The sequence below is a fragment of the Vulpes lagopus genome, chromosome 1 (assembly GCF_018345385.1).
Source record: "Vulpes lagopus strain Blue_001 chromosome 1, ASM1834538v1, whole genome shotgun sequence".
NCBI lineage: Eukaryota > Metazoa > Chordata > Mammalia > Carnivora > Canidae > Vulpes > Vulpes lagopus.
The window spans coordinates 68,765,289-68,791,857 of NC_054824.1; the positions used below are offsets into that span (position 1 = coordinate 68,765,289).

A 26,569-nucleotide genomic window follows, 5' to 3' on the forward strand; every position below is an offset into this window, starting at 1 on the left:
CAAGCCACTGAATCTGTCTTGGGACACTTGACACTGGGACCCCTTGCCCAGGTGAAGGACCCACGTGAGGGGCTTTGGCCCTCCCTCATGGACCAGCCTAGGATCAGCGATTTAACATTGCCTGCCCATTCCCTGTGCCCCTCCACTTACAGTCTTTTGAGTGGGGAATGGTGCAATCTGGTACCTGTGGATCAGGGCCACCATATGTGGTCCGGCAGGTCAGATCCCACCAAGGGTTTGAATTGGGGAGAAATCCATCCCTCCTCCTCCTTGCCAAGAGCAAGGTATAGCTGGTCCATCAAGAGGAAGGGGTATGTCTGTTAATTTGCGGCATGACACTGGCTATGGAGACTCCCCATGGTGTCCATTGACCTTCTCAAGACCCTGGCCTTCTGGGCTGCTTGAAGCTCTCCTACCCCTAGAACCTCTCCCAAGGCTTTCCCCTTGGCCCAAGTCTGCTTACCCTGGCAGTTCCTCTCATTGATGAGCAGCTTATAGCCCTTCTTGCAGCTGCATTCAAAGCTGCCCACCGTGTTGCGGCAAATGTGGTCACAGCCCCCATTGTTCAAGCGGCACTCATCTATGTCTGGGGAAGCAAGATGAAGTAGAGAGAATCAAAGGTGATACCTAAGGCCAGAGACAAATAAGATGACCTCCTTTCCTGCCTCCCTCACTCCCTCCCGCCCTTGCAAAGACAGAGAAAATCAAGCAGAGCCCTGGGCCCGCCGCCCTTCTGACCCCGCTCTCACTCTCTGGTGTCTTTCTTCCCTCTTCCTGGGATCTGTGGCTATTAGGAACACCATTCCTGGGACTGAGCCCTCTCAGAAAGGGACAGATGGGAAGCAGAGTCAGGCCCTCCCTACCTGGAGTAGGAAGTAGGTAGGCATTTGAAGCATATGTGAATTTCTGCCCCTCATTCTGTGCTGATGGTCCTTCCCCCAAAAGGCTAGTGGATCAGGTTTATACCTTGCTGCCCCCCACCCCTACCTAGCCTAAGAGCCCTGGGCCATGGTGTGTGGGGTGGCACAGAGAAGGGGGATTCAAAGGGGCAGCCCCTCAGAGAGGAGGAGCTAGGAGACAGCCAGGCACCAGGACCTCCAGGAGAGCCAGTGAGGCTGGGTAGCTGCGGGGTGGGGGTAGGGGGGCAAGCAGGGGGCTGGACTGGAAGAGGTCTGGAGAGGCTCAGGCCTGAGGCGGCTTTCAGCACTAGGGAAGGGAAGGGGGGGCCCATGAGCAGCTTCCTTCCTGAGGTCAAGTTCCCCAAGCTGGTGGCAGACAGGACCCAGGCTACTCACCCCTACTTGGGGGAGGGGGCAAAGAGGGCAAGTCTTCCACTTCACTCTTAGCATACCTGTCAACAGTCCTTCTCAGCAGAAAACCTCTCAACTCTGGCTGTCTGACCTGCTGCCCCAGCCCTCCCTGTCTCCCCATCCTCTCCGCCAGTTGTTGGGCCAAAGACACAAAGAAGGAACCCAGTCCTCCTTGTGACCAGGAGACCCGGACCTGATGACTCATTATTATCAGTATGGCTGCCCTCCCTTTTGCTCTCCCACTCCACCTTTCTCCCAGACCTGGCTTATTAAAAGGAAGGGAAATAGGATGGACAATATGGGAAATTATACCATAATAATCACTAACATAAGACACTTACCATACGTCAGGTACCATTCTAAGTACTTTATATATAATTTATATATAACTGATCTAATCCTTACAACAAGCACTATCATTGTAGGGGAACTGAGGCACAGAGATGCTAAGTAATTTGCCTTGGATTGCAGAGCTGGGATCTGAACCCAGGTAGCCAGGCTCCAGCATCAGCACTCCCAGCTACTACCCTATTCTCCCTCCGACCGGTATAGCCTTTCCACTTGGAAAGGTCTGGGGAATGTGGGTTAAGAAGGTTACAGAACACATCTGTGACCTTGTACACACACAGTCAGGGCTCAAATATCCTTCTAGACCAGGGACAAATGAGAGTGGCATGCTCATTAAGCAAGAGGGTTAGGAACCCACAGAGGGATAGGAATGAGAGTAAGGAAAACAAGGTAGGCTGTGGGCAGGGGGCACTAAGGAACTGGCTGGACTTTTGTGCCCCTTGAACTGGGATGGGAAAGGTGGAAAAGAGACAAGCCTTAGCTATGCCCTCAGTTCTTTCTAATCAGTATAGCCTCGGGGGGTTGAGGAGGTCTCATAAAAGGTACTGTATCTCTGGTCCCAACCTCAGCCCCTTACCCCTGTGCTCCTGTCTCCTGAGAGCCCTTACCTTTGCAGGTCTTCCTGTCTGGCTGCAGCATGAAGCCCACGGGGCAGCTGCAGTGGACACCCGTGGCCGCATCATGACACTTACTGTCGCAGCCTCCGTTGTTGACAGCGCAGGTCTCTGTATAGGAGGGAGGTAGGGGATGGTAATTGGGTTACTGGCTTGGAAGAGTCCCAGACTTGAGGGGAGTAGAGAGCGCAGAGGCCCAAGGGAAGGCCTCAGCTGCCTCCCTGGGCTTTTGAAGGAGCATTCCGTGGAGGCTCCCAGCCCCCATCCCCTCACAAGTGCAGCCAAGCAGTCCACTTCCCTGCCCCCTTCTTGATTGAAACAAGGTGGACAGCAGTGAGGCAGGTACAAGCCAGAGCTGTCAGGCAGGAATGTGCTGAGGGGGTGGAGGAGGTGGAGTAGGGAGGGTGCAGGGAGGGATGGGAGCTCAGGAAGAGTGGTTCTCAGCCGCCAGGGAACAAGAAGGGACAGATAGGAGTCTCTTCCTCCTTCCCTCCAACTATTTCTTTGGTGGTTGGGGGGGCCAGGGTAGGACAGTCTGGGGAAGAGTGAGCCTAGTGATCCCTAAGACAGCTGAGGGATGGCCACTAATTCATCTTCCCCTTCCGCCTGGCTCCACACTCTTAAAAAAAGATCCCCAGTTCCAGGCCTAACTGCTCATTCTCAGAGGAGAGGCACAAACTTGGTCATTTCCCAGCCCCTGCCCAGCTACATCCAACTCATCCCAAGACCTCCCTTTTGTTCCAGATGGAGATAAGCTGGCTGTTCTGTTGTTGTTTTCCTTTCCTAATGGGGAGAGACTGTCTAGGTAGGGGAGGAGGGCAATGGGAAAAGAAGAATCCAAAGGATGAGGCAGGATGTAAGAAGGTAGATAAAAGAGTTACAGAACTAGAAAACTTCAGAGCTAAGTCTCTTCCGTTGTCCCCTCTTGACTGGTAAGTTCTCTCTTCACTGAAGAGTCACCATAGGGGGAGTATGGATGGATCACTCTATTTTCTGAATTCAGAAGAGGACGTAAACAAGTTTAAACTGCAGCTCAGGTGAGCCCAGGCAGGGGAAAACCGTCAGTTCAAATAGTGCAAGGCCCTGACCGAGGGATCTGGAGGAGGTGCAGGCCATCCTCTGGGGGGCCTAGAGGTCTCCTTTTGGAGAGACAAAATCCCAAGCCCTCTCCTAGGGAAGAAAGGAGAGTGGTTCTCCAAATCAGGGGAACTGAATGAGAAAAGCAGCAGAGAATCCTATCATTTTGAATCTTTGGCTCCCAAAACCAGGCACAACCCTTGTCACCAAGGAGGCCACCAAAGCAAGGTTCTAGAAGAAGCCCAACTCCGCCTGTGGGTCCCTAGTCAGGCCCTCGTTGCTCAAATACAACCAGGACCAGGTCTGGGAGCAGCCACAGTGGGATCTCTTATGTGCCACTCCCACCCTAGACTCCTGAGGTTCCTCAAGACCATGAGAGGAACCTAGAGAGAACCTTGAGTTCAAGCTCCAAGCCTAGCCATTCCCCCCAGGAGTGCTCTTAGTATAAGAGGTCCCCCAAGCTCTGGAGCAGGGAGAGGGAACAGAGATCCTGCACCAAGACTAGGTACGTTTGGAGGGATCCGGGGTGGGGGGCAGCCAAGCTGGCACAGTGTCCATGCAGGTCAGACCAGGAACCTGGGTATAGCTGCCCTCTCCTGTAGGGCAGCGTTTGGGTGGGGGATTAAACCACAGTTTAATCTATGCTTGCTCCGTGCCAGGCACTTAGATCCTCTGCACACACTGTCCCAAGTCTTCTCAGCAACCCTAAGGGAGAACTCTCAGTCTCCCTGTTAAGAGTAAACTGAGGATCAGAGAAGCAAGTAGCTTGCTTGAGGTTAGAAAGTGGCATAGGCAGCATTCAAACTCAGGTCAGTCTGAATTCAGGTGTCATGCTGGTACCCATTATGGTGGGACAGAATGGCTAGTGATGCTGGGGCTGTGAGCTGGCCCAGGTAAGGACACAACCCCAAGGATGGGATGGCCTGTAACTATCCCAACCCTATCTCAGCCATCTCATGAGCACAGCGGGTGAGATGGAACTGCTGGGTCTTCTGCTGTGTAGAAGGCAGAAAGAGGGAGGGGGCAGATGGCTGAAAAGGGGTGAGGTGTTAAAAAGTGAGTGTGGGAGAAGGTGGCAGGAGAGAGCAGGAGAGGAAGGAGAGGAGGAGAGTGACAGAAACAAAGAAGGACAAAACCAACATGAAGGCCCCCCTGGCCCACTCTTGGGGACTCTTGGGTTTCCTGTCACCCAATGGGCCCGGTACCCAGGCTTCAGGGGAGCCCTGCTGGTTGGCTGGAGTCCAGTCAGGCTGGGCCCAATGGGCATGCAGTTAGTGGGAGCCCCAGCAGGTTAGCCCTTCCCCTAGCAAGCCAGTGAGAGCAACAGACAGCAGACATATTTACCATTAGAAACGGCCTGAGGGGGGACGTGCTGCTCTAGCCGCCTTTCCCCTGTTTGACATTGTAAAAAAGCTGTTTAGATGCTGGGCAGCAGCCACTGTGGCCCACTGTGTCCCAGCCCCCTCCCCACCCTCCTCCACCCTGTAGGCCCAAACCACTGGCCCCAAGTGATGAGCCCAGAGACTCCTACACTTAGCTCTCCAGCCTTGTCCTGCCTGGTGTCCTCAAAGAAGCTAGGCTCCCACCAAGTGACTGATGGAAAACAGAGTCTCAGAAAGGGGTCGTCATGGGCCTAGTACCACACAACATGCCAACGGCAGAGCTGGGATGTGATTTCAAATCTTACAAGTTGCCAAATCCCAAAGGGGGCCCACCCTTTGGGCTCAATTATACTGGCCTCTCCATCTCCCCACTAAACCTGAATGTCCTGGTGGCCCCAAACAATGACATTTCCTCCTACCAGGGCTGGGGAGAAAAATGAGATTAGCACAAGGCAAAATAAGTTCTATGGGAAAAGAGGGAGAAGAACTCGGGAAGAATATAGCCATCAACCCTAGAAAGCCTCATTTGCTCTCTTCTGCCTCATTTGGCCATGGTCCAGAAGACAGATTGGGTCTTGCATTAGAGAAGAGCTCAAGCTTACACGATGTGTTTTCAAAAGCAGCCATGCCCAGGACTATCTGAACAAAAGGAAGCCAGAGAGGGAGCTGGCCCCACATTCACTAGTCCGAGCTCTGTCCTGATACATGCAGCTTTTCTTTGGGGACGGCATGCAGTTTCTTTTGGGAGACTCTGAGAATGTGGGAGTATGTCCTGGGGAGGGGGTGGGAGGTTTAAGAAGCAGAAGAACTCAACTTATGAGGGGAAAGATGAAAGGAGCTGGAAGGAACCAGCTAGGAGAAGGTGACACGGAGACCTAAAAGTGTCCCAGGGTCTTTGAAGGGTTAGTTCAGAGGGAAACATGTAGCCGGAGAGAGTTTAATTAAAGAAGTTTAGAGCCATGTGTATGAAGTTTCTGGAGCAGGTACTTGGAGGACACCTCTAACAGCATCATTTGTTTCCCTGCTCTTCTATCCAGGGAGTAGGGCAGTGCTGTCTGCAGAGATGGGTGGGGTCACTGGAGGGAGATGGGGAGAGTCTAGCTCTTAAGCTGAATGTCATGTTTCTGACAAATACACAGTGACTGTGTTCATGCTTCCTTGTCCTCCACATTCTGTAGCCCCTGAGATGACCGGCCTCCATAAATACCTGTTGCCCACACAGCAAGTTCACCCCTGCCTGGCTCCCTGACCAGACCCTTCCCTTTTGTTTCCCACTTCTCCAAGGGGCACCTTGTCCCACTGTCTCTCTCAGCACTCTGTGAGCACACAGTAATTGGCCTTCACAAAATACCTAAAGACAGAAGGCGTTAGGAATTCAGCTCCAGGAATTAAGAAATTAAATCCATCTATAGTACCTGAAGGTATGTGCGGTAAGGCCTAGGAATTCAGGAAAAGGGATCCAGGTGTTAAGAAGGCCCCAGCCAGGGTGAGAGGGATGGAAGGCTGGAGCTGGTGAGGCAGTGAAGGGCTGCAGGTAGAGGTGTGGAGGAGAGAGGAGGCAATGAGGGGGGCTGGGGAGGGGAGCAGGCCAGGATACACAGGATGGAGAGGAAGACACCTGGAGTCAGGAAACCCCATTTGTTGGTTCAGGGCTGGCTGTTCCAGGAAAGAATACTGTGTCCCAACCCCAGTTCCAGAGTGCAGACCAAGGGATGTGATAGCTCCCATCTTCCCATGCTAGTCACCAGGGCCTCAGGTCAGGCTTTGTCAGTTGCATTGGCCCAGCTCTCCTCCCCCTCCTAAGCACAGCCTTGGTCAACACGCACCTCTGCTGATTATTCCCACTTTGGCAAAACTGTGCCCTGGATAAAGAGGATGGCAAGGCCCCCAGGGGTGGGGCAGAGAAGAGAGTGAGCCCTGCAAGCTCTCAGAGTTGTCCTTTCCTAGACCTGGCCTTGTCATCTGGGTCTTCAGTCCACTCGCCAATCATTCTGTGCCTAGCACCTGGCCCCGTGTGCTCCCGCCTCCCTGGGCTCCCCAGGGACCCTCCCCTCACCCCCATCACAGGTGCACTCGTGTTCACTGGCCTCACCCACCGATGCACGTCTTCCCGTCCGTATGGAGCACAAACTTGACGTGGCAGCCGCACCGGGGACCCTGCTCTGTATCATCACACGTGTGTTGGCAGCCACCATTACCATAGTTGCACGTCACTGTGCAGAGAGGGTGGGAGGCCTGTCAGCTTGCTTTTCCTTGGGTACCACCATTCTCCACAGCATGGAGATTGGTCTAGTCGCCTCTCCCATGCTCCCTTTGCCTCCCATGTCTTGCTGCCAAGTCCCCATGCATTTCCTCTTTGTCTCTCCTCCTCCACTGCCATCCCAGTTATCTCACGTTTACAGTCCCGTTGGTTCTTGGTGAGCTCGAAGCCAGGGCGGCATTCACAGGCAATACCCCCTTTGGGTGTCTCCCGGCAAATGTGAGCACAGCCATGGTTCTTGTTCATGCAATTCATTCCTTCTAAAAAGTAAGAGGAGGGAGGTGAGTGCTCTGTGTATCTCTGGATGCTGGAGGAAGAGGAACGGGTAGGATAGTTGGGGCCTAGGAAATTGAGAGAATCCACTGAGGCTGCAACACAGATGAGAGGAACTCCCCCTCACCAACCCCCATCCTGCTTTGGTGCTAATGAGTGGGGCTCAGAGTCATTCTGAATGATATATAGGTATTAATACCCAGCGCCCCCAAAGCCCTTCACAAGCACCCTCTCCTTCAGACAACCAAAAGTAGTATCTAATAGTTACTGTGCTAGGTACCAGTGGATTTAGGAAGGACCCAGAAAAATAAATATCTCTTGGGAGTGCCTGACTGGCTCAGTCGGTGGAGCATGGTGACTCTTGATCTCAGGATTGTGAGTCTGAGCCCCATGTTGGATATGGAGATTACTTAAAAATAAAATCTTTAAAACAAACAAACATGATGTCTTTCCTCAAAGAGCTTACCATCAAATCAGGAAGAAGATAATAATGTGAGTAGGAAATAATTGGTGCAGATAATTACTTTAAGTTTTAAAGTAAACTCTATGCCCTACAAGGGGCTCCAGCTTACAACCCGAGATCAAGGGTCACCTGCTCTACCAACTGAACCAGGTGAGTGCCCCTCATTACTATAAGATTTTATTACACAAATATTTATTAAGCTCCCACTACATACAGAGCAGTATATAAGGTTCCGAGGACACAAAATGAATTAGGCGTAGCCCTGTCCTCAGGGATGTCGCAGGCTTGGGGTGCAGGTGGATGGCAGAGTCACAGAAACAGACAATACCCCACTATTCCTGCCTCACCTTCCCTATCCAGTCCAAGAATAAGACATTGGTGAGGTCCTCAGATAACAGCAGTTGAGAGGTCAGCCATCCACGGTTTGGCACAACATCCATCTTGGGTCTGGACAGAGGGTACCCCATAGTGACCTCAATCCCACACTGATCCCAACCCCAAATGAACTCCTCCAGATTTTGCTCCAGCACAGTGTTGGTCCATGGAGCCCTTAGGATATGACTAGGTGGAGGGACTAGAGCAAAAGGAGCTAGTGGAGTTCTGAACAGAGGGTGAGACATAGCGGGTATTGAGGGAAAAGTTCCCAGCAGGTGGAGAGAAGCCTGGGGGTGCAGGGCTGGGCCCTGCATGGTCATGGGCTGACCTTCTGGCCGCTGAATACAGGTGTGCTGGTTGTCGCTGAGGAAGAAGCCCTCTCGGCAGTGGCACTCATAGCTGCCCATCATGTTGACACAGCTCTGCTGACAGCCACCGTTGCCCTCGGCACACTCGTCCACATCTGTGTAGGATAGGTGGGTGGTGAGGCCATGGGGTGCAGCCCAGGATCCTGAGACTTTAGCATCAAGGGCTGAGAACGGTCCTAAAATCTAGCACAACCTCCCTGCCCCAATTCAGCACCAAGCCTTAGGCCAGAAAGTTCCTACCCACTCATCAGTGAATGCCCCACTGCTCTTGAAGGGGTCATCCTAAGAGGGCAGAGCTGGGGAGCTACACTGGTGGAGAGGGGACATTTGAACCTGCCTCTTCTAGGTGAAGACTGGCCTCCCCTTCCCTCACTTGTGGGAACTGGGTGTGAGGGCAGAGGAGATCAGGAAAGGGGCCAGGACAAGAGGAACAGAGATGATGGTAAGGATAGGGATTGGTCAGAGAGAGGCACTGGGGCAGTGGTCACAGCCAGGGAATGAGAGAATGTGGAACTGGCTCTAAGTGCAGGGAGGGCTGTGGCCATGGTGCTAGGTCTGAGGGGCAATGTGGGTAAAGGCAGCAAGCCTCAACTCCTTGTAGGGCAGGGACCATTTCTGTGGACAGGCCACAGTCCCGTCCTTCCTCCCTTCCCCCCATGCCTGGGCTTGCTGCCACAGTCCCTAGCCTTTCTCCTATTTTGGTTTAACAAAACAGTCTGGTAGCTTGGCGGGGAGGGGTGGGAGGAAAGCTGCCAGGCCACACCCTAATTACTACCCCAAATCACCACCCCCAGGTCCCAGAGCCAAGCTCATTCTGGGGCTCCCACTTCAATGCCTTGACTCCATCTCTGTGCTACCTACTGCCCTCTTGAGTCTATAGCCCTTCTCGGTTTTCCTTGGCCCAGAAGGCTTCAGGGAGATTGGTCTCCAAACAGAGCAGCTGGAGTTTGAGCTCCTGAGGCCCTCATCTGCCCCTCTCTTCCCATCCTCTCTGCTGAGCCCTGAAATCCCGTCCTTTTCCCCCTTTCTGGCCAAGGGCAGAGGGGCATGGATCCAGCAGGTTCCTGCCTGAGAGGTATCTGTGGTAAAGTCAAGGAGGTATACTATCCTTTGCCTTATTCCTTCCTGTCCCTTCCCCCTCTCTCACTTCTCCCCATCTTTGTCTTCCCACTGTTGACCCATCCTACTGTCCGTCCTTCTATTTGCTCCCTTCTAGTGCAACCTTGTGACTTTGCTGCTCTAGCCAAGTTCTTTCTTCCAGTTCTCAGTGGGGAAACTGAGGCCCAGGGCATGGATGACTTAGGGTTCCCCTAAAAGCCAAAGATAGAGTTGAGAAATTGAACCACAACCCTAAGGCTAGGGTTTGGTAGACCTTTGCTCCCTCTGACCCTTCCTATGCCTATTCATTCTCTCATCCCTCTGGTTAGTTCTCCCCAGGTCACAGGAAAACAAGACTTGGTGAGAATCAGGAGCCTAGAAAGGTCAAAAGCAACCAAATAACTCAGAAACCGATGTTTCCTGTCCTGCAGGAAACTCACTGTCCTGGTCAAAGTGTCATAGATTCTCTTTCCAAAGGAGTCTCCAAAGAGGCCCTCATAGGTGACTGAGTGGAAGAGAAGTGAGGTCCTTTCCTGGTAGAAGAGGTGGCCAGGTGGTCAGGGCTGGGGGGAAGGCCCCATAGGGGTCAGGCTATAGAGGCCTGGGTTGGCAATGGAAACCTATAAGTCTGGTCCAAAGATGGGATGTGACTGGGTTTAGGTCTAGAGGCAGCACTGTAGGAAGGAGGCTCTCCTCAACTAATAGAACCTCAGATAATTTATCAGTTTGGTGGGGAAGCAGCCTAGCCCAATTTTCTGAGCATCATTCCTCTTCTCTGCCTTTCCTGGTCTTCTAGTCTTCCAGTCTCCTGGCCTCAAATCCTTCTCTGCTTCGGGCTTCAGTGTTTCCACCTGGGGAAGAATCTGCCATGGTCCCGGTAATTTTCCAAAATGATTAAGAGACCAAAGTTGAATTTTGTCCCCTAGAAAGTCTCCTATCTCTGACCCAGTTCCTGGGACAAAGATCAGGCCAGAAGAAGTGAGAAAAGGGTGAACCTGGAGATTGCAGGACAAGCTGGGAGAGAACCAGCCTTTAAGGGTTAGAGGCTCCCCGGGGCCCAGGGATGCATCATCATCATCATCACCATCAGTATCATCATCATCATTTAACATTCCTCCCATTTATTGAAGCATGGAGCCAAATTGCCTTCCCACCATGCTCCGTTCCTTGTGGCTACACCCATTTTTGTCATCCTCTGGCCCTTGCCCTGGGAGCATTTTCAAGCAGCATCCCCTCTGATGTTTTTCATCCAGCAGTAGAATTATTTCATCCTTAGCACCCTGTCTCAAAGGAGAGGCTCACCTTGTTCTTTACTTTGTGAGAATGCAGCTTTTTGATCACTTTCCTCTCCTGGCCTGGGAAATGGGAAATGCTGGAAACAACTCCTTCCCCACAAGACACCACTTGCCCACACCTCCTCTCCCTCTCCTTTGCTCACCCAGACAGTTGTGTCCATCATGTGCCAGGTGGAATCCATCATAGCAGGTGCATCGGTAATTGCCAGGGATGTTGACACAATCGTGCACACAACCCGCATTATCTTCTCGTTCGCACTCATCCACATCTGTGGGCAAAGAGGATCTGAGGCAGCCGGACCCACTAGCATGCTCCCTCACTGTCCTCCCCTGGGCTCAGCCCTGTGGTGGTTTAAATATGTATGTTTGTATGTATATATATTTTCTCTGTGTGTGTGTATATATGTGTTTACATAGTTACTTTCATAGCCCATAAACCATTTTGCTATTTTCATCTAAACTTAAGTCACAGGGGTGCCTGGATGGCTCAGTCAGTTAAGCATCTAACTCTTGATTTCATCTCAGGGTCGTGGGATCGAGCCCCATGACAGCCCCATGTGCAGCCTGCTTAGGATTCTCTTTCTCCCTCTCACTCTGCCCCCTACCACACCACTCTCTCCCTCTCTAAATACATACATACATACATACATATAAATAAACTTAAGTCATAAACATTTTCATATGTCTCCACCCAGTCTTTCTAATTACCACCTGTACGTGGTTGCAAAATATTCCATTGCGTTGCTATATCATAATGTATTCACTCTTTCTTCCTTCCATTTATTTTCTTATCATAAATAATGCATTAAAGAACACCTTTCCCCGTACATTATTTTGTTTCTTTGAATTTCTCTTGAATAAGTCCCTAGGAATTAAATTTCTGGGTCAAAGGGTATAAATACCTTTTCAGATTCTGGCTAGGCCTGACAAAAAATCACTCTTCAATTTATAATGTCACCAAGAATTAATGAGTGTACCTTGTCCACTAAAGTCTTACCAACATGGAAGGTCATAAATCTAAAATAACATCTCAAGAGTGCTTTAATTTGCATTGCTTTAATTATGAGAGGGGAAGACTGTGTTTGTTTACGGTACGAATTTCCCCTGCGGTGAACTGTCTGTTCTCATCCTATGTGGGAATGGTAGGAGGGTCTAAAGATGGAGGTCCCAATGTCAGGGCACCTCCGGCCTTCATCTCAGGATTTGGATCCCCCTCCCACCCTAGCTGGGAGGCTGTGAACTCTTACCACCAGAGCCTCAGTTGGCCTCTGTGGTGCCCTCTCTGGGAAAAAACAGCCTCCCCTCCCAAGCCTCTTCCTCCTGCCGGTGGCAGGGATTGCAGGCCTTGGTGTGGCACCGATTTCCCCTCTCAGGCAGGTCCCCCTCCCCAGCACCCTCCCAGCCTCACCTTTGCAGTGTTTCCCATCCCCCGTGTAGCCAGACTTGCAGATGCACTTGTAGGACCGCGGGGTGTTCTGGCAGAGAGCATCAATGTGGCAGCTATCGGTCCCCTCCACACATTCATCCACATCTGGCAGGGGCAGAGGGGGCACATGAGATGGTCAGCACACTCCACAGGTGCCTTGAAGGTGGTTCCCCAAGGGCAAAATCCTCTCTCCTCTAAAATAGACACAGTGACCCTTCCAGAGACAGATGCTCGTCCACACCCTCCCAATTTCACAGTGGGTTGACTCTGTAATTTCAGGAATTCAGAAAGACCCCCCCACTCCCCTCAGAAATACTTAATCCACAGTGACAGCTAAAATTCCATCATTTGAAACACTCCGATTTAAAAACAAAAACCCTTAGGTAGCACACTTACCTTTATTAGAAATATTCAATTCAGTGTGAATTAGTTCACCTCTCTTATGAGCAGGCTTAGAAGGGGGCTGGGTGGGAGGAAGAGAAGAAGCACAGGGACAGTGGCCTCTGAGAAAGCGGCAGGGTCCAGTGGCCCTTGGTAATTGAAGGAGGAAGAAACAGAGGAGACAGGGCACCTGAGAAATCCTCATCTGCCTCACAGTTCTGCTTGAGACCAGGCCTGCTCCCACTTGCCCACTAAGGCGCCAAGAATCTTTAAAGGAAAGAAGTTCCATCCTAGAAGATTTCCCTCAGCCCCTGTGCTGCCAATAGCAGAGGGACCAGGACCTGGCAGGGGCTGGTACCAGCAACCTGAAGCCTGATCAGTGGAGCCCTTTGGCTCTCCAGCTGACTCAGGCTCATTCAGCCCACCACCTTGAACTCTTCCATCTAACCCAGGGTACTCATCTCACTCCTGGCTTTCGCTCTGACACAAGGTGCTCTTCCCAGAGCTATGCTAAACTAAGAGGCCAGCCAAGATCTAGCAAAAAAGAGAATGGTTCTCCAAGGACATAGCAGAGAGAATCATTTATCATCTTTGGGCAAAAGATTCCAACTTCTGTGGCAGTGTTATGGTATGCATAGAGCAGAACTAAAATATGGCAACATGTTGCATTCGGTTGAAAATTGTTCTACAGGGTGTATTTGTGGAAGGTACTATGATGAAGGCTGTGGAGGCTCCGAGGTGACTCAGCCCAGCCTAAAGGAGAGACCAGTAACATGAGGTAGGGTGTGGTTGAGAGTCACAGAGACATTAGAGATAAGGTGACAGGGTCCTCAACCCTGGCTACACATCATCAGAGTTAACTCCCCTAGGAGAGGCCCAGACCCATCCCCAGAGGTCTTAGTCAACAAGCCCACAGTATTTTTCAAACGCTCCCCAGTGAGTCTAACGTGCAGCCAGGACTGAGAATCTCTGTGAAAAGGAACATCAGAGGAGGAAGATGCTACTTCTAGCTGTGAACTGGGGAACCCAAGTGTATAAGTAGCAACCTGCCAATAAAGGAATGGTATTTGTGATCAAGAGAAGAGGATTGCAGAGTTGCCTGGCTTTTGTGAAAATGCAGATTCTCAGGCCTTATCACCAAGCTATGGAATCCAAATCCTAAAGGTGCTTGATTTTTACTGAATATGAATGAACGAGTGGACCAGGAATCACTCCAACTTAGACACCTGTGAATCATTGCTTGAAATAGTTCATTGTCCTCTGCTTCCCAATTTCAAGAAGTACTTCGGGGGCAGGACCAAAGCTTCGTGGGGTGAAGAGAACGGAAATTTGGAAGAGTGCCCCCAAAATCCTGCCTCCAATCTTCTGGGCTTCTATTCAGCTCTGCACTCTACTTTCTCTCTTTGACTCCTCTGCGGCAGTCCGCCATGACCAACTGCTGTAACTCAAACTTACTCTCCACCTCAGGCTCTACAATCATGGTGTCTACCTGCTGGCCCACTCTGGGAATTCATCCGCAGATGAAAGAACAGAGAAGGCGGGCATGAAGACTAGTTCATGAGAGAAGGCAAGAAGGATAGTAGATAGTAGATAGAGGCTGTGTGGAGTATCAGTAGGCCCAACTGATGGAGTATCCCTTATGAACTCTGAGAGCAGTGCTCCAATAGAACTTCCTATGATGTCGGAAATGCTCTCCATTAGTGGTAGCCATTAGCCAAGTTTGGCCACTGAGCACTTGGCCTAGTGCATTAAGTGGCCATTTAAATTTAAATTAATTTAAAATTCAGTTGCTCAGTTGCACTAGGCCAAATGCTCAGTGGCCATACGTGGCGAATGGCTACCACTAATGGAGAGCACTTCAGACATCACAGGAAGTTCTTTTTTTTTTAAAAAAAAGATTTTATTTATTTATTCATGAGAGACACACAGAGAGAGGCAGAGACACAGGCAGAGGAAGAAGCAGGCTCCCTGCACGAAGCCCGATATGGGACTCGATCCCAGGACCCCAGGATCATGACCTGAGCCAAAGGCAGACAGATGCTCTCAACCACTGAGCCACCCAGGCATCCCAATCACAGGAAGTTCTATTGGAGCACTGCTCTTGGAGTTCATAAGGGATGCTCCTAGGCGTGGGATGGACCAAAAACTTCCTAAGGCGTGGGATTCAAGTTGAGTTTTGGAGACTGGCTAAGCATTTGACTGTCAGAAGAGGAAAGAGGAAATTTCAAGTGTGGCTAAACGCATTAAGACAAGGTATCCAGAGGTCCCAGTCCTTATTCTCTGTCCCCACATTTATATCCATGCCCTGTGAGTCTTTGAGGCTGGCATGGGGCATTGGACAATCCCAGTGACTAATAATCATCCTGTCCATCCTGCTTTGAGCCCTCTCTGTCTCTCGCCATCCCTTACCCAGCAGCCAGTAGGGCAATTTGGAAACCCATCAGCAAGCCTTTCCTCTAGGCCATCTCCAAGGAACAGGCCTGTCTCCCAATTACTGGGTGCTTCGCTTGAGTCTACACCAGACTATCTGGGCTCTCAGTTCTTTGCTTTCCCTCCAGTTCAATGCTTGCTAGTACCTGAGTGCCACTGATGCTGATGGCAGCAAACCCAGGCTTCCTGGAGAACCTTTAGACCCTTCCAACAGCTGGGCTCTTCCCACCGTCCTACCCACTCCCTCACCTCCCACTCATGGTTCTTATCCCTCTCCAGCCAAGAGTCTCAGCTCTGAAAGTCTTATCTCTTACCTCCTCCCTCTACAACATCTAAGCATTCTCCCCCTGTGCAAACATTCACACACATCTCATTCTTCACATTTGAGACACAGTCTTCTCTTTTCTAGCCACACTGTTCCTGGCTTCCCAAATCTGGCTCAGAATTGTCTCCCCCAAAGCTCTTCCTGCTAAGCCCTATTCCTTAAGAGTTCCTGGTCCCAGGGGACTCAGCCTGCCTCTGCTCACTTGCTGCCATTGCTGAGCCACTCTGCTAATGCTCCTGTGTGGCATGGTCAGCTTTCCTCACTTGGCTGGTCACTCACCAAGGACGGGACCCTTCAACCATTTGAATGGAATCTTTTGAATCAGTTCAGGCCGAAAGCAGAGCTCTGAGGGGCTCCTGGTGACTCAGTCAGTTTGCTTCCAACTCTTGATTGAGGTTCAGGTCATAATCTCAGGGTTGTGAGATCAAGCCCTGCATCAGGTTCCACACTGGGCATGAAGCTCTGCTTGAGATTCTCTCCCTCTGTCCCTCCCCTTCTCTAAAAATAAATAAACAAAACAGAGCTCTGAAAAAGGACCCTAAATTATATCCAGTGTCTCTTCCTTTTGCCAGTTCATTCTTTCAGAGCACCCTTCCACCACATCTGCCCACCCAGAATTGTCCATTCGGTGATCCCTTCAATACCCATAGGCATAGTCTCATCATAGCTCTCAGGGAGCAAGTATTTACTACTGGCCTGACAAACAAGTTGATGCTAGTTGGACATGGATTGGTCTAGACTGGTGGTTCTCAACCCTGGCTGCACACTGGGATTCCCTGGGGGCGTTTAAAAAAATGTGGATGTCTAGGCACTCTCCTAGACCGGCTGCATCAGGACCTCAAGGGTGAGGTTGGGCTGGGCTGTGGTCTGTCTTCCTTTCCCATCTCAAATAATGTGAACAGACCATTTGCCTGAGCTGGGAAGCAAGCTGACAGAGTGTCTGAGAAAACAGATTCTGGAGTGGTACTGTGTCAGTGCAAATGCCAGCTCCACCTGTGTCCGTGTGGTCCTGGGCCAGCCTCTGAACTTACCTGCTCCCTCCTCTGTAAACACATTTAGTAATAATAGCACCTCCTCATGGGGCTGCTGTGAGCATCAGATGAGTTAATACTTATCAAGTACTTAGCACTGCAGTGCAGGCATACAGTATGTGCTCAAAAAGGTCTGCTATTTTTATTCCCTCTCCAACTTTCTCCCCAGTATCATTTCTTAACCCCCAACTCTGCTCCTCCTTTGTTTCATCAAAGGCCCCACTACAGGTCCGGTGTGGGGACGTGCAGCCGCAGGAGAGCATGTGATGGTACAGGGCATGTTGGGGAGACACATACCTGAAGGTACCTTCTCCACTGCCTGACTACTCCACCACGCTGGGAACTGCCCAAGGAAGAGGGTGAAGTGGGCGAGGGGCCAGCTGGAAACCAAAAAGCTACCCTCCACGATCCTTTGTGAGAGTTATCCTTTTGTGCCTTTATTCCCACCTCAAGTACGGGGCTGGATCAAAAGCTGAATTAGGGGAGATTGGTAGCTGTCAAGATACCCCAGATGAGTAAGAACCTCCCTGCCTCACCCTCTCTGTCTTGAATGCACTGATTTGTAACTGCAGTAGCTTTCCCCAGTGCCACCTGACATTTCTTCTGGATTTGCTTCAGTGCCTTGCAGAGCGCTCCTTAAATTCTGCTCAATGCAGGGAGGAAGGCTGGGATGTGGGGGGTGGCGTATAGAGGGTGAGAGGGCAGCCCTGAAAGGGTGGATTATTTGAACATGGGCAGCCCTAAGATTCCCTCCAAGGATGGGGAAGTATACCTCAAAATGGAAGCAGCAGACCCCCCTCCCCCCCCCCCCCCCCCCCCACCAAGGAAATACTCTGTCTGCTTCAGAATTTTGCTCTGGTCCAGCTCAGGAATAACAACAAATGGAAATGCAGAATGCAGGCTGCAGATAAGCAGGCACCCCTAGGGAGAGTCCACCTCACTTTTACATTACCACCGTAGTGTCCCTATCATTCAGTGTCTGGGGCGGGGGGAGTTGTGGGCAGATTTGCTGGGTCCAGTGAGAAGGTCCAAAGCAGCCTGCCTGGTGTCCTAATGACCTCTATGACATCCTTCCTGCCCAAGCCAGGTTACCCCAGGGTGTTTGGGCTGAGTGCAGGCTCTCTGATTGCCTGGCCACAGTCTTGTAATGCCTATTACATGCTGCTTGTACATTATTTGACTTTTAGGTCACATGTATTATCTCCCTCTTGAAACCTCCCTGAGGCCAGGGCTTCTGATAATCTTTGAAACCCACATAGCAGCTAGGGGCTGAGAACATGCATTCAGCAACATGCCAAACACTGCGCTAGGAGCTGGGCATCCAGCAGTGAACAAGATGTAAATGACAGACAGGAGGATGGGTTGATGGGTGAGTAGATGAGGTCCACATTTGTGTCATCTTCTCCGTTCTCTGTTACCACAAGGAAAAAGCTTTTTATTTTCCTGTGACCCCACGGTTGTTCTAGGTGGAGCATAGTCCTAGGAAATTTAGTCTTAAATTAAGGGTAGGAGTATAGGAAACTCAGGGAAAATAAGAGACCCACTTAAACACATCCATTTGGTGATGCTGAGGCCAGAAGAGACTGGGACCAATGAATCGAGGGTAGGATTCCTAGGGAATTCTGTAGGATCCATAGGCTCCCAGGGGCTTCAGATATTATCTGGAGCTGCTCAGGCATCTCTTTGGAGCATCTTTGTCCAATAGATGTTCCCCAGCCTCAGTGCTAACTAGCACGGGATGACAGGGCCCCAGAGTCCACTTGACACCAGCATACCATTGCTGCTTCTGGTCTGTTCACTTATCCTTTCCTCCTTGTTGCCTCCCACACATAAGTAACATCCAAAGTAGGACCAGCCCAGGCTTTGGCCATGACACCTTAACCTGCGTATGTGTGCATGTGCTCTACCTCTAGATCAAAAGGGCAACTAGGGAAACTGGTAGAGCCTGGCTTCCCAGCTCTGGCTCCTCAGGCTGCCTTCCCAATCTGGAACTGGGATGCGACTCTGTGACCTCAGCTGGAGCCAGGGCCCATCCTCGGCCTGGACAAAGCATAGACAGGACTAAGGAATGCCTGGAGAGAATCCAGTAAACCACACAAATGACCCCAAGGAGAGGACACAGAGCATTTGCTTCTTTTGTAAAAAAAAGGACCCTTCCTATTATATAAGCTGAGCCAGCCTGACTGAAGAGTGACCAGAGGTGACCGGATGGGAGCAGGGCTGAACCTGAGAGTCTTGTCACCCATTCAGAGGCCTTTAGAGGATGGGTAGGAAGGAAAGAACAGAGCACTAGAAAGACAGGGGCAGGGAGGCAGGCAGTGGGCCAAGGCAAGCTCCAGCTTCATGGTTATCAGCCTTCTCTCTTTACATTGATGGAGAAAATGACAGCATGAATGACGATGATGATATCAGATGGTGCATAATTATGTGCATAGAGCCTTGACGCAGGCTATTTCGCATGGTCTTCACATGGTCCTGTCTCTCACGACACAGACGGAGAACAAGCCCAGAGAGGATAAGAGTGAACACCTTGTGCAGAGCCAGACCCTGGGTCTCCTGACTCCCAGTCCAGTGCTTAGTCACTACGCATTATGGTCCATAAACACCCGAGGGAGGAATCCCCGCCTTAGTCGTTGTTGTGCACCCCACCACCCCAACTCAGTGCAAAGCACAGGCATGAAGCAAGCATTCGATACGTAACCAGGGAATGTCTTGGAGCTGCCATTTGGATGTTCCTGTTGGGAGACCAGCTTTGGGCATGGGGGTAGCTGGAAGGAGGGCAGCGCAGAGTGGCAGGCAGGGAAGGAGGGCAGTGTACCAGGGTGGGCACAGACAGAGCTGCAGCGAAGAAGGGGTGGGCAGCAGCCGTGGGCAGGTGTCTCCAACTTGGATTCACTCTGCTGGGCCAAGCAGCTGGTTAGAAACAAAAACAAACACCAGGGATACAGGTTCCTGCTGTTAACAGCTTCAAACCGCCAGAGGAAAAACTCCAAATAAATATAATTAGAAACTTGTAAAAACGTCCTCTCTGTCAACTTGCTCCCCAGGATCTGTCCTTTGAGCTCCCCGTTTCTCCCAGGGCCCCCTCCACCATGCCCACACATCCATCCTGACGCTCCACCCTCACCCAGGGATTCCTTCCATCTCTGGCCTTATTCTCGATCTTCCCTCCAGCTCCGGCACCTCCTGCCCAGGTCTCTCCTCAGCTTGTCACCATCAGGGACCAGATGTGGACAGCCCCTGGCCTGAGGCTCTGAAATCCAAACCCCACAGCTGTCTAGGGCTGTGGTTACAGCCGCAGGGGAGACTGTAGTTGAGAGTGAGGGCCACAGCCCCCTATTTAGGAGTCATCTCTTCACCTCTGGGGCCAAACCCAATGGCAACAACAGAACAGTACCTTGGTGTATAAAGGGGAGATGTTTCAGCTGGAGCAAAACACAGAGGGCTAGTCTTGGATCTGAGAATATACGGTATAGGACCAGGGGCTGGGGCCTAGGGGCCCTGCCTAGACAGTATTCAGTTTCTAGAACACAACCACTGCAGCTCAACTTCCCAAAGTTGTTGGGTACACACACATCCACACACAGGCACAGAAACACAAACTTGTTTTCCCGGGCGGGGAGGGGGCACTCTAGTTGAGGACACGAAACTATTGAGTACTTTGGGCCCCAGGAAACAGGGGTGGGGGAAGAAAGGATGAGTAGCCAAGTGGCAGGGACATGTTCCGTCCAGGGATGGTGTTACTGGGAAACTCTAAATGCACAACGTTATCAATATTTTATCCCTAATGAGAAGAGAAAACAACCAGGAAAACTAAGCAGATGGGGAGAAGAGGGCCTGAGTGTCAGGCGAGAAGGCCTGAGGAGGTCTGGGGACAGAACCAAGCCTTGCTGTGGTGTCTTCTGTCTTCTAGCAAGAAGGATTTTGATAAGATGTGCAGAAACTCAGAGCTGAATACTCTAGCCCATTTACAAGGGAGGAAGGGAATTTCAGTTTTTCCCTCAAAGGCCCCAGTCCTCAGGCTCTGCATCTACCTAACCCCATTGGCACTAACTGCCCTACCACAAGCTACGTCGGGCTGGCAATATAGGGCACAGGAGGAGAGTGGCCAGTCTGGTGACAGAGGGGCCACTGGGGAAGAGGAGAGGGTCTATGTCCCCTCTTCACCCAGGTGCCTATGTCCTCAACCCTGCAGACGTCGCTGGGTTGGCAGCCGTATCACTTCTCCCCCCAGGGCCCAGCAGACTCCTGTCTTATAACTGAGCCTGAAGAAGCTGTCCCCAGGTCTGGGCCTCTTGCGGGCACTGCCAGCCTCAGAGCAGCTCTGCAGTTTCCAGCCCTGACAGGGACTCTTTCTTGCAAGTGGTCATGTGCTAGGGGTACAGGGACGGCAAAGGAGGCCCACACCCTGACAAGCGGGGACAGGAGCCGGGGGCAGGGACTGGGGTGAGCTCAGGCAGCAAGCTCCTCCAGCTCCATCTTCACAAGAGTGTCTGAAACCATCCATTCCCTTCCCCCACACTCAATCGAAGGCACCAGACCAAGCCATTCCACTTCTTTACTTCTCCAACGAAAACAAAATGCACATTTCCCTGCTTCCTTTTTCCTCTCACCAGAGCACTGTGCACGCACACACGCACGGATGGACGGACACACATACACACACACACACACACACACACACACCCTGAGTCATGCACACGCACGCTTGCATGCCCCAGTGAATGCACACCTCACATTCCCAAACTCACACCCAGGGCCGGCTCCTTTTACAACAGGTCCCAGCCGCTCACATCTCAAACCGGTTCTCATGCTCTCGGATTCCTGAAGGTTTCAGAAAACAATCTCATTTAGGGGTGGCTAATAACTTTCTTTTCTGTCCGCCTGTAGTAATTCTGGCCTCGGTTGGTGTCTTCTGCTCCCCTCTCTCCCATTCCACCCTGCGGAGACTCAAGGAGATGAGGGGTGAGAAGTGAAGAAGTCCTCCCCTGGCCCCAGGCTTCCCCCCCCACCTCCCCGGGGAACATGTCACTGAGAGAAGAGAGGTCAAAGGGAATCCTGAGGAATTTCTAAGCAGTCCACCCCTCTTCTCCACCCTTCTGGAAAAATGGAGGGGGTTGGTGGTGGTGGTGGAGAGACAGGCTTAGAAGCAACTGATTGAAGATCAGGCTCCAAGAGTGGGGACTGACTTGCTTTCTCTCTCTCCCAGTGTGGCCTGGATGGGGCACAGGCAATAGCCGGCTGCCCACGGGGCCACCCTCACCCGCTGACACGGTTATGGTTTTCATTTCATATTTTGGAGGGAGGGGCTAGGAGGAACAGTCCCCTCACTGTAAGAGCTGGCCACAGGAGCCCAGGGAAGCGGGGAGGAAAGGAAACAGCCACATTAAAGAGGAAGAGAGGGGTGGGGGAAAGAAAGAGAGAGACACACATCCACCCAGACAGAGACCCAGAGAGACGCACGGAGACAGAGAGACACTGTTTGCCACCAGATGAACGGGCTCAGTCCTGGGGATGGTGTTACTGGGAAACTCTAAATACACGACTTTATCAACATTTTATCCCTAATGAGAAGAGAAAACAACCAGGTAAACTAAGCGGCCAGGCTGGCTCTCCCTGAGCCCGCCCTGGGGACAAGTTTTCCCCGGGAGGCCAGGAGACCTTTTCATTCAGCTGTAACCTGAGCCCTAAGCAAGGATTAGGTCTTTTTTAACCACTGCTGCACACACACACCCCCTCCCCAAAAAAAGCAAAGCAAATTAATGCTTTTAAGTTAACAATTATCTTGGTTATCCAGTCTGTCTACTTTAAAATACACAGACGAGCACTTGAAAAACACTCAAAACCATGTACCCTCATGCCCACTCATTCCCAGTCACACGCGCTTACCCACCCATTCGTCCACACACAGTTTTCAGACACTAAAATGTACATTTCTAGGCTTAATGACCAAGTCACAATAGACATAGATACCCAGCTATATCACATGTGGGTGATCGTGATGAACCTCACCCCACACGCACTTGCACACTCAGGGCTCCCCTCCTTGTCCCTCTCCTCCTCCCTATCCCTTTCCACTTTAGTTCTTTGGTGGGATGGAGTCTTTGGGGAAAAGGCACTGAAATATAGTAACTATACTATATATACACACACACTATACCCAGAGGTATAATAACCACACAAGACATTTACCGAGGGTATTTGTAATATAAAGAGACCCACCAGAGCTTTATTTAAAAGCATGTGGCATTAAAGGCACACCTCCTGGCACTGGGGATACCTAGGAGGTATGTCTGGGAGCAAGGAGTGTCTGCAGCACTCCACTGTGTGCCCCGTCAGTACTTGGCTTTCCCGCGGCACTGGTCTGTAGGTTTGGGTACGGAAACATCCCTCTAACCCAACAGACCTGTCATTAGCCAATCTCTGGCAGCCCCAGTTGGTATATTTCCTGAACAGCAGCATCACAGGGAGCTGAAATGACAGGCTTTTATTCTATGCCAGGTTAGACTCAAGGGTCAGAAGGAAGGAAGACACACAGCTAACTGTGGCCCAGTCAGCGCAGGTGTGGCCTGAATATAAGTAGTGGATGCAACTATTAGGATGTAAGTTCCCTGAGGGCAGGGGCCTCGCCTCCACTCCACTCCGGCTGCATCTTCCTAGCCCTCCACAGCATTTAGCAGGGTGTCTGATGAAAGAGGGAGCCCTGGAGCACCGTGGAGGGATCTTTTTTTTGTTTTGTTTTTTTCCCCGTGGAGGGATCTTGAGTCTTCTGTCCCTAAAGGATGAGCTGACCTCCCCTTGGCACCTGTCCCTTGTAGGAGTCTCCATCAGCCCTGGGAACCTCCCTGGATATACTGTTTGCTCCCCCTCTTGCCCCCAGCCCCCCGGTCTCACTAGGGCCACTACAGACACTGGCTCCAACTTGAAAGAGGCCCTTATCTTGTCTCTAGATTACTGAATGAAATCTGTTCCTTCCTTCAGACTAAACTCCCCAGCTAATTCTATGTTATGAGTAAGTCAGCACACACTACAAAAGCCAGCTTTGTTTATGAAAACACAAGCAAATCCACAGTGCAAGAGGGGCTGCTCCCAGGCTGGGGGTGGCAGTGGTAGTGGGCTGTCTGGAGCCAGGACCGGAGAAGAGGCAGTTTGGGATTGCCAGGGGGTGGGGGTGAGCTCTGGTATGTGACAGCTTCGGATCTCCACCACTTGGGCTCCCTTAAAGGGCAGGTTGGAGGAAGGAGGTAGCTGAAGAGGCAGTGTTGGTATAGCACCTTCCTTTCACCTGGAGTGGGAGCCCATCCAGTACACAAGAGCAGCCTAAGAGCCAGGCGGGTGCTCAGGCTCCAGGATACAGCAACCTGACTGCTGGGGGCTCAGGCTACCCCAATGCCCAAGTTCAACTTTCCCTTCTGGCTCAGCCACTTCCACACCCTAGCTTGGCTTCAGGAGCCCCTGGGACAATAGGCAGAATCAGATCCTCCTCAGCGAAGGCTTGTCGGGAAGAATTTTCTTTTTGTCCATATAAATCTCTTCCTGGGTGAGGACATGATGGGGGAAGGGTGCAACAAGAGGTCAACGGGGAGGGGAGGCTGTCCCCAAGAGAACTGTAGCCCACCAGGCTGGTTTCTGCCAGCAGAGCCTCGGACCCGCCCGGCAGCGAGCCTGGGGTCAGGGATGGGGGCCGCAGGGCCTCCCTGGCTCGCTCTCTAATTCCTAGAGGGGCCTGTCAGAGCTCCCTGGCCTGGAATTTTACTTTGTTATTTTAATGCAATTCTGACCTGGATTTAAATGGAATTGGAAACCCGAGGCCTTAATAAATAAATATTATGATAAGAAATGAAAGCCATGCAAGAGGAAAGAGATTTCCCCCAAAGAGGCAGAAAAGCGACATTCTTGCTGGTAGCCAGTCAGAAATCTTTCTTCTCTTCTTCAGCCCCCTACCTTCCAGTGAGAGACGAGCTGGTCTTTCGAGGAAAGATCCTATTTTTCTTTAACATTTTTCTACTGATAAGACAACAACTGGGAAATTTTGTCTGACTCCGCGTGAGGGTTGGGGCGGGGTGGGGGGTGGGGTGAAGGGAAGAGATACACGGCGTGGCTTGAAAGTTTCATTCTCTCCGTCTCTCCAGGCCACAGCTCAAAAGTTTCTGGCAATGTCTGAGAGAAGAGAAGATTCTCTCTCGTACTTTTGGAAGACAAGAAGTCTTTCGAAGATGCTGGGGGTGGCCCAGAAGGCGGGCGGAGAATGCTGAGGTGCGTGGCGACTTCTGCCCCGGGGGTGGGGGCAGACGTCTCACTGCTGGGGTCGCTCCCGGCTCCTCCAGCCTCGCGGCCAGGACGCGGCGCCCCGAGGCCCGGGCCCCCAGAGGTCCGGGCCCCCCGACCGGGGCCCCGCACGGCGCCGGGCTCTGACAGCCGCACGCTCCCGGCACCTGCCCGGCCCCGCGGACACCGCGCGCCCGCCCTGGGGCCCCGCCGCCCCGCCGCCCCGCCGCCCCGCCGCCGCGCGCCCCTCCTGCCTTACCTTGCGCGGCTCTGCTGTGCTGCGCGGCGCGGGCGTGGACCAGCAGGACCAGCAGGCAGAGCCCGGGCACGCGCCCCGAGCCCATGGCTGGGGTCGCAGCCCCGCGAGGGCGGAAGCCGGCCGGGCCCCCGCGCGCGGGAGGGGAGGGGAGAGGAGGGCAGGGCAGGGGGCGCCCCGCCGGGCCCGGGCCGGGGGCTGCGGGCGCGGGGCTGCGGGGGCGCGGCGCCCTGGGCGGGAGGCTCCCGATGCCGCCGGCTTCTCCCGGCCCGACGCCGGGGAGAGCGGCGCGGAGGGCGCGACGAGGCTGGGGGCGCCGGGCGCCGCGGACGGAGGGGAGCCCCCGCCGTGTCCGAGCCGGGCTCAGCGGGCGGCGGCGGCGGGGCTGCTCCGTCCAATCCTCCCCAACTCCCGGCTTCGCCCGGAGAGAGCTGCGGCGGGAGAGCGCGCAGAGCCCGAGCGAGGGACCTGAGAAAGGGGAGGGGAAACGCCGCGCCAGAAACACGCCCTTTCTGCCTCTCTTTCTTCCTCTCTCGCTCCTTCTCCGCGTCTCGGGCTCCGTCTCTTTTTCTTCGCCTTTCTCCTCCTCCTCCTCCTCTTTCTCCTCCTCTCCTCTGCTCCTTTTCGTTTTCTTCCTCCTCCCCCCCCCTCCTCCTCCTCCACCACCTCCTTTTTCGTGCCCCTTTTTTCTTTCAAATGGGGCCTCGGCGCGGCGGCCGCTCCCCCTGCGCGCCCGGGCGCGGCGGCCCCCTCCCCAGGCTGCCGGGCCGCTGCCTGCAGGAATTTACAATCCGGCGCTGGGGGAGCGGGCCCGGTCTCCATGGAGACGGCTTCCCCGGGAGCAGGGAGGTCAGGCGCAGACCGCGCACAATCAATGGATCAATGCAAGCCCCGCTCGGCTCCAGACCAAACAGCACCCGGCTCCGGCTGGTCCTCTCTCCCCGCCGAAAGAGCGGGGAAGCTAGGGTGCGCCCCCCGCGCTCGCACGAGCTGGGGGCCGCGCGACGCAGGTTTGCACGCACACCTCTGCCCCGAGACAAAGAGAGCTCGGGGTGTCGGGGAGGCTGGGCCGGACGGAATCGCGCTGGCACCCCGGCCCGCCGGCCGACGCGGCCGGGCACGGGAGATGCGGCCGCACAGGACCAAGAAAGACCGAGAACGGCGCCGACCTCGGGCCGAGCGACTCCCTGCCAACTCTTACCACCCCCCCACCCCCCACACACACACCCTCTGGTCTCAGTGTTCAATCCTAGTGCCGAGTCCACTTTAATTGAGGACCAAGAAGAAAGTAGTCTTCCCTCAGCTCAAACTGCCAGCCCCAGGGCACACTCCCTTGCAGTTAAGGCCTTGAAGGTAGCCCACTGAGTCACCCTACCCCTATAGAGATGGTTTTACGGATAAAACTCTCATGCGCTCGGCACAGGGGCAAAAGCTAATCCACGGGAATATGCCTATGCGTGTAAATGCAGACACAAAGATCGGCACAACACGCTTCTCCAAACCTGCCCTCACAGCTTCAGGATGTGGCCCCAATAGTCCATTCTGAACACTTCATATCTCCAACTGCTCAGCAGCAGAGGAGCGATGAA

General features: G+C 52.7%; 1 protein-coding gene across 3 annotated transcripts in view; it reads right to left on the reverse strand.

The window, feature by feature from the left end:
* SCUBE3 (signal peptide, CUB domain and EGF like domain containing 3) overlaps positions 1 to 25,601 on the reverse strand; it is a 37,368-nt gene extending 11,767 nt beyond the window's left edge. For 2 of the 3 annotated variants that reach the window (XM_041760396.1, XM_041760379.1), the window contains exons 1-9: positions 24,984 to 25,601; positions 12,272 to 12,394; positions 11,007 to 11,132; positions 8,431 to 8,565; positions 7,126 to 7,251; positions 6,828 to 6,944; positions 4,694 to 4,741; positions 2,267 to 2,383; positions 464 to 586 (exon numbers count right to left, since the gene is read on the reverse strand). In XM_041760396.1, coding sequence (XP_041616330.1) covers positions 464 to 586; positions 2,267 to 2,383; positions 4,694 to 4,741; positions 6,828 to 6,944; positions 7,126 to 7,251; positions 8,431 to 8,565; positions 11,007 to 11,132; positions 12,272 to 12,394; positions 24,984 to 25,068 — 1,000 coding nt within the window. In that variant the 5' untranslated portion in view covers positions 25,069 to 25,601. The remainder of the gene's footprint in view (positions 1 to 463; positions 587 to 2,266; positions 2,384 to 4,693; positions 4,742 to 6,827; positions 6,945 to 7,125; positions 7,252 to 8,430; positions 8,566 to 11,006; positions 11,133 to 12,271; positions 12,395 to 24,983) is intronic. The other variant, XM_041760388.1, reaches the window with a different exon arrangement.
* Positions 25,602 to 26,569: the final 968 nt, after the last annotated feature.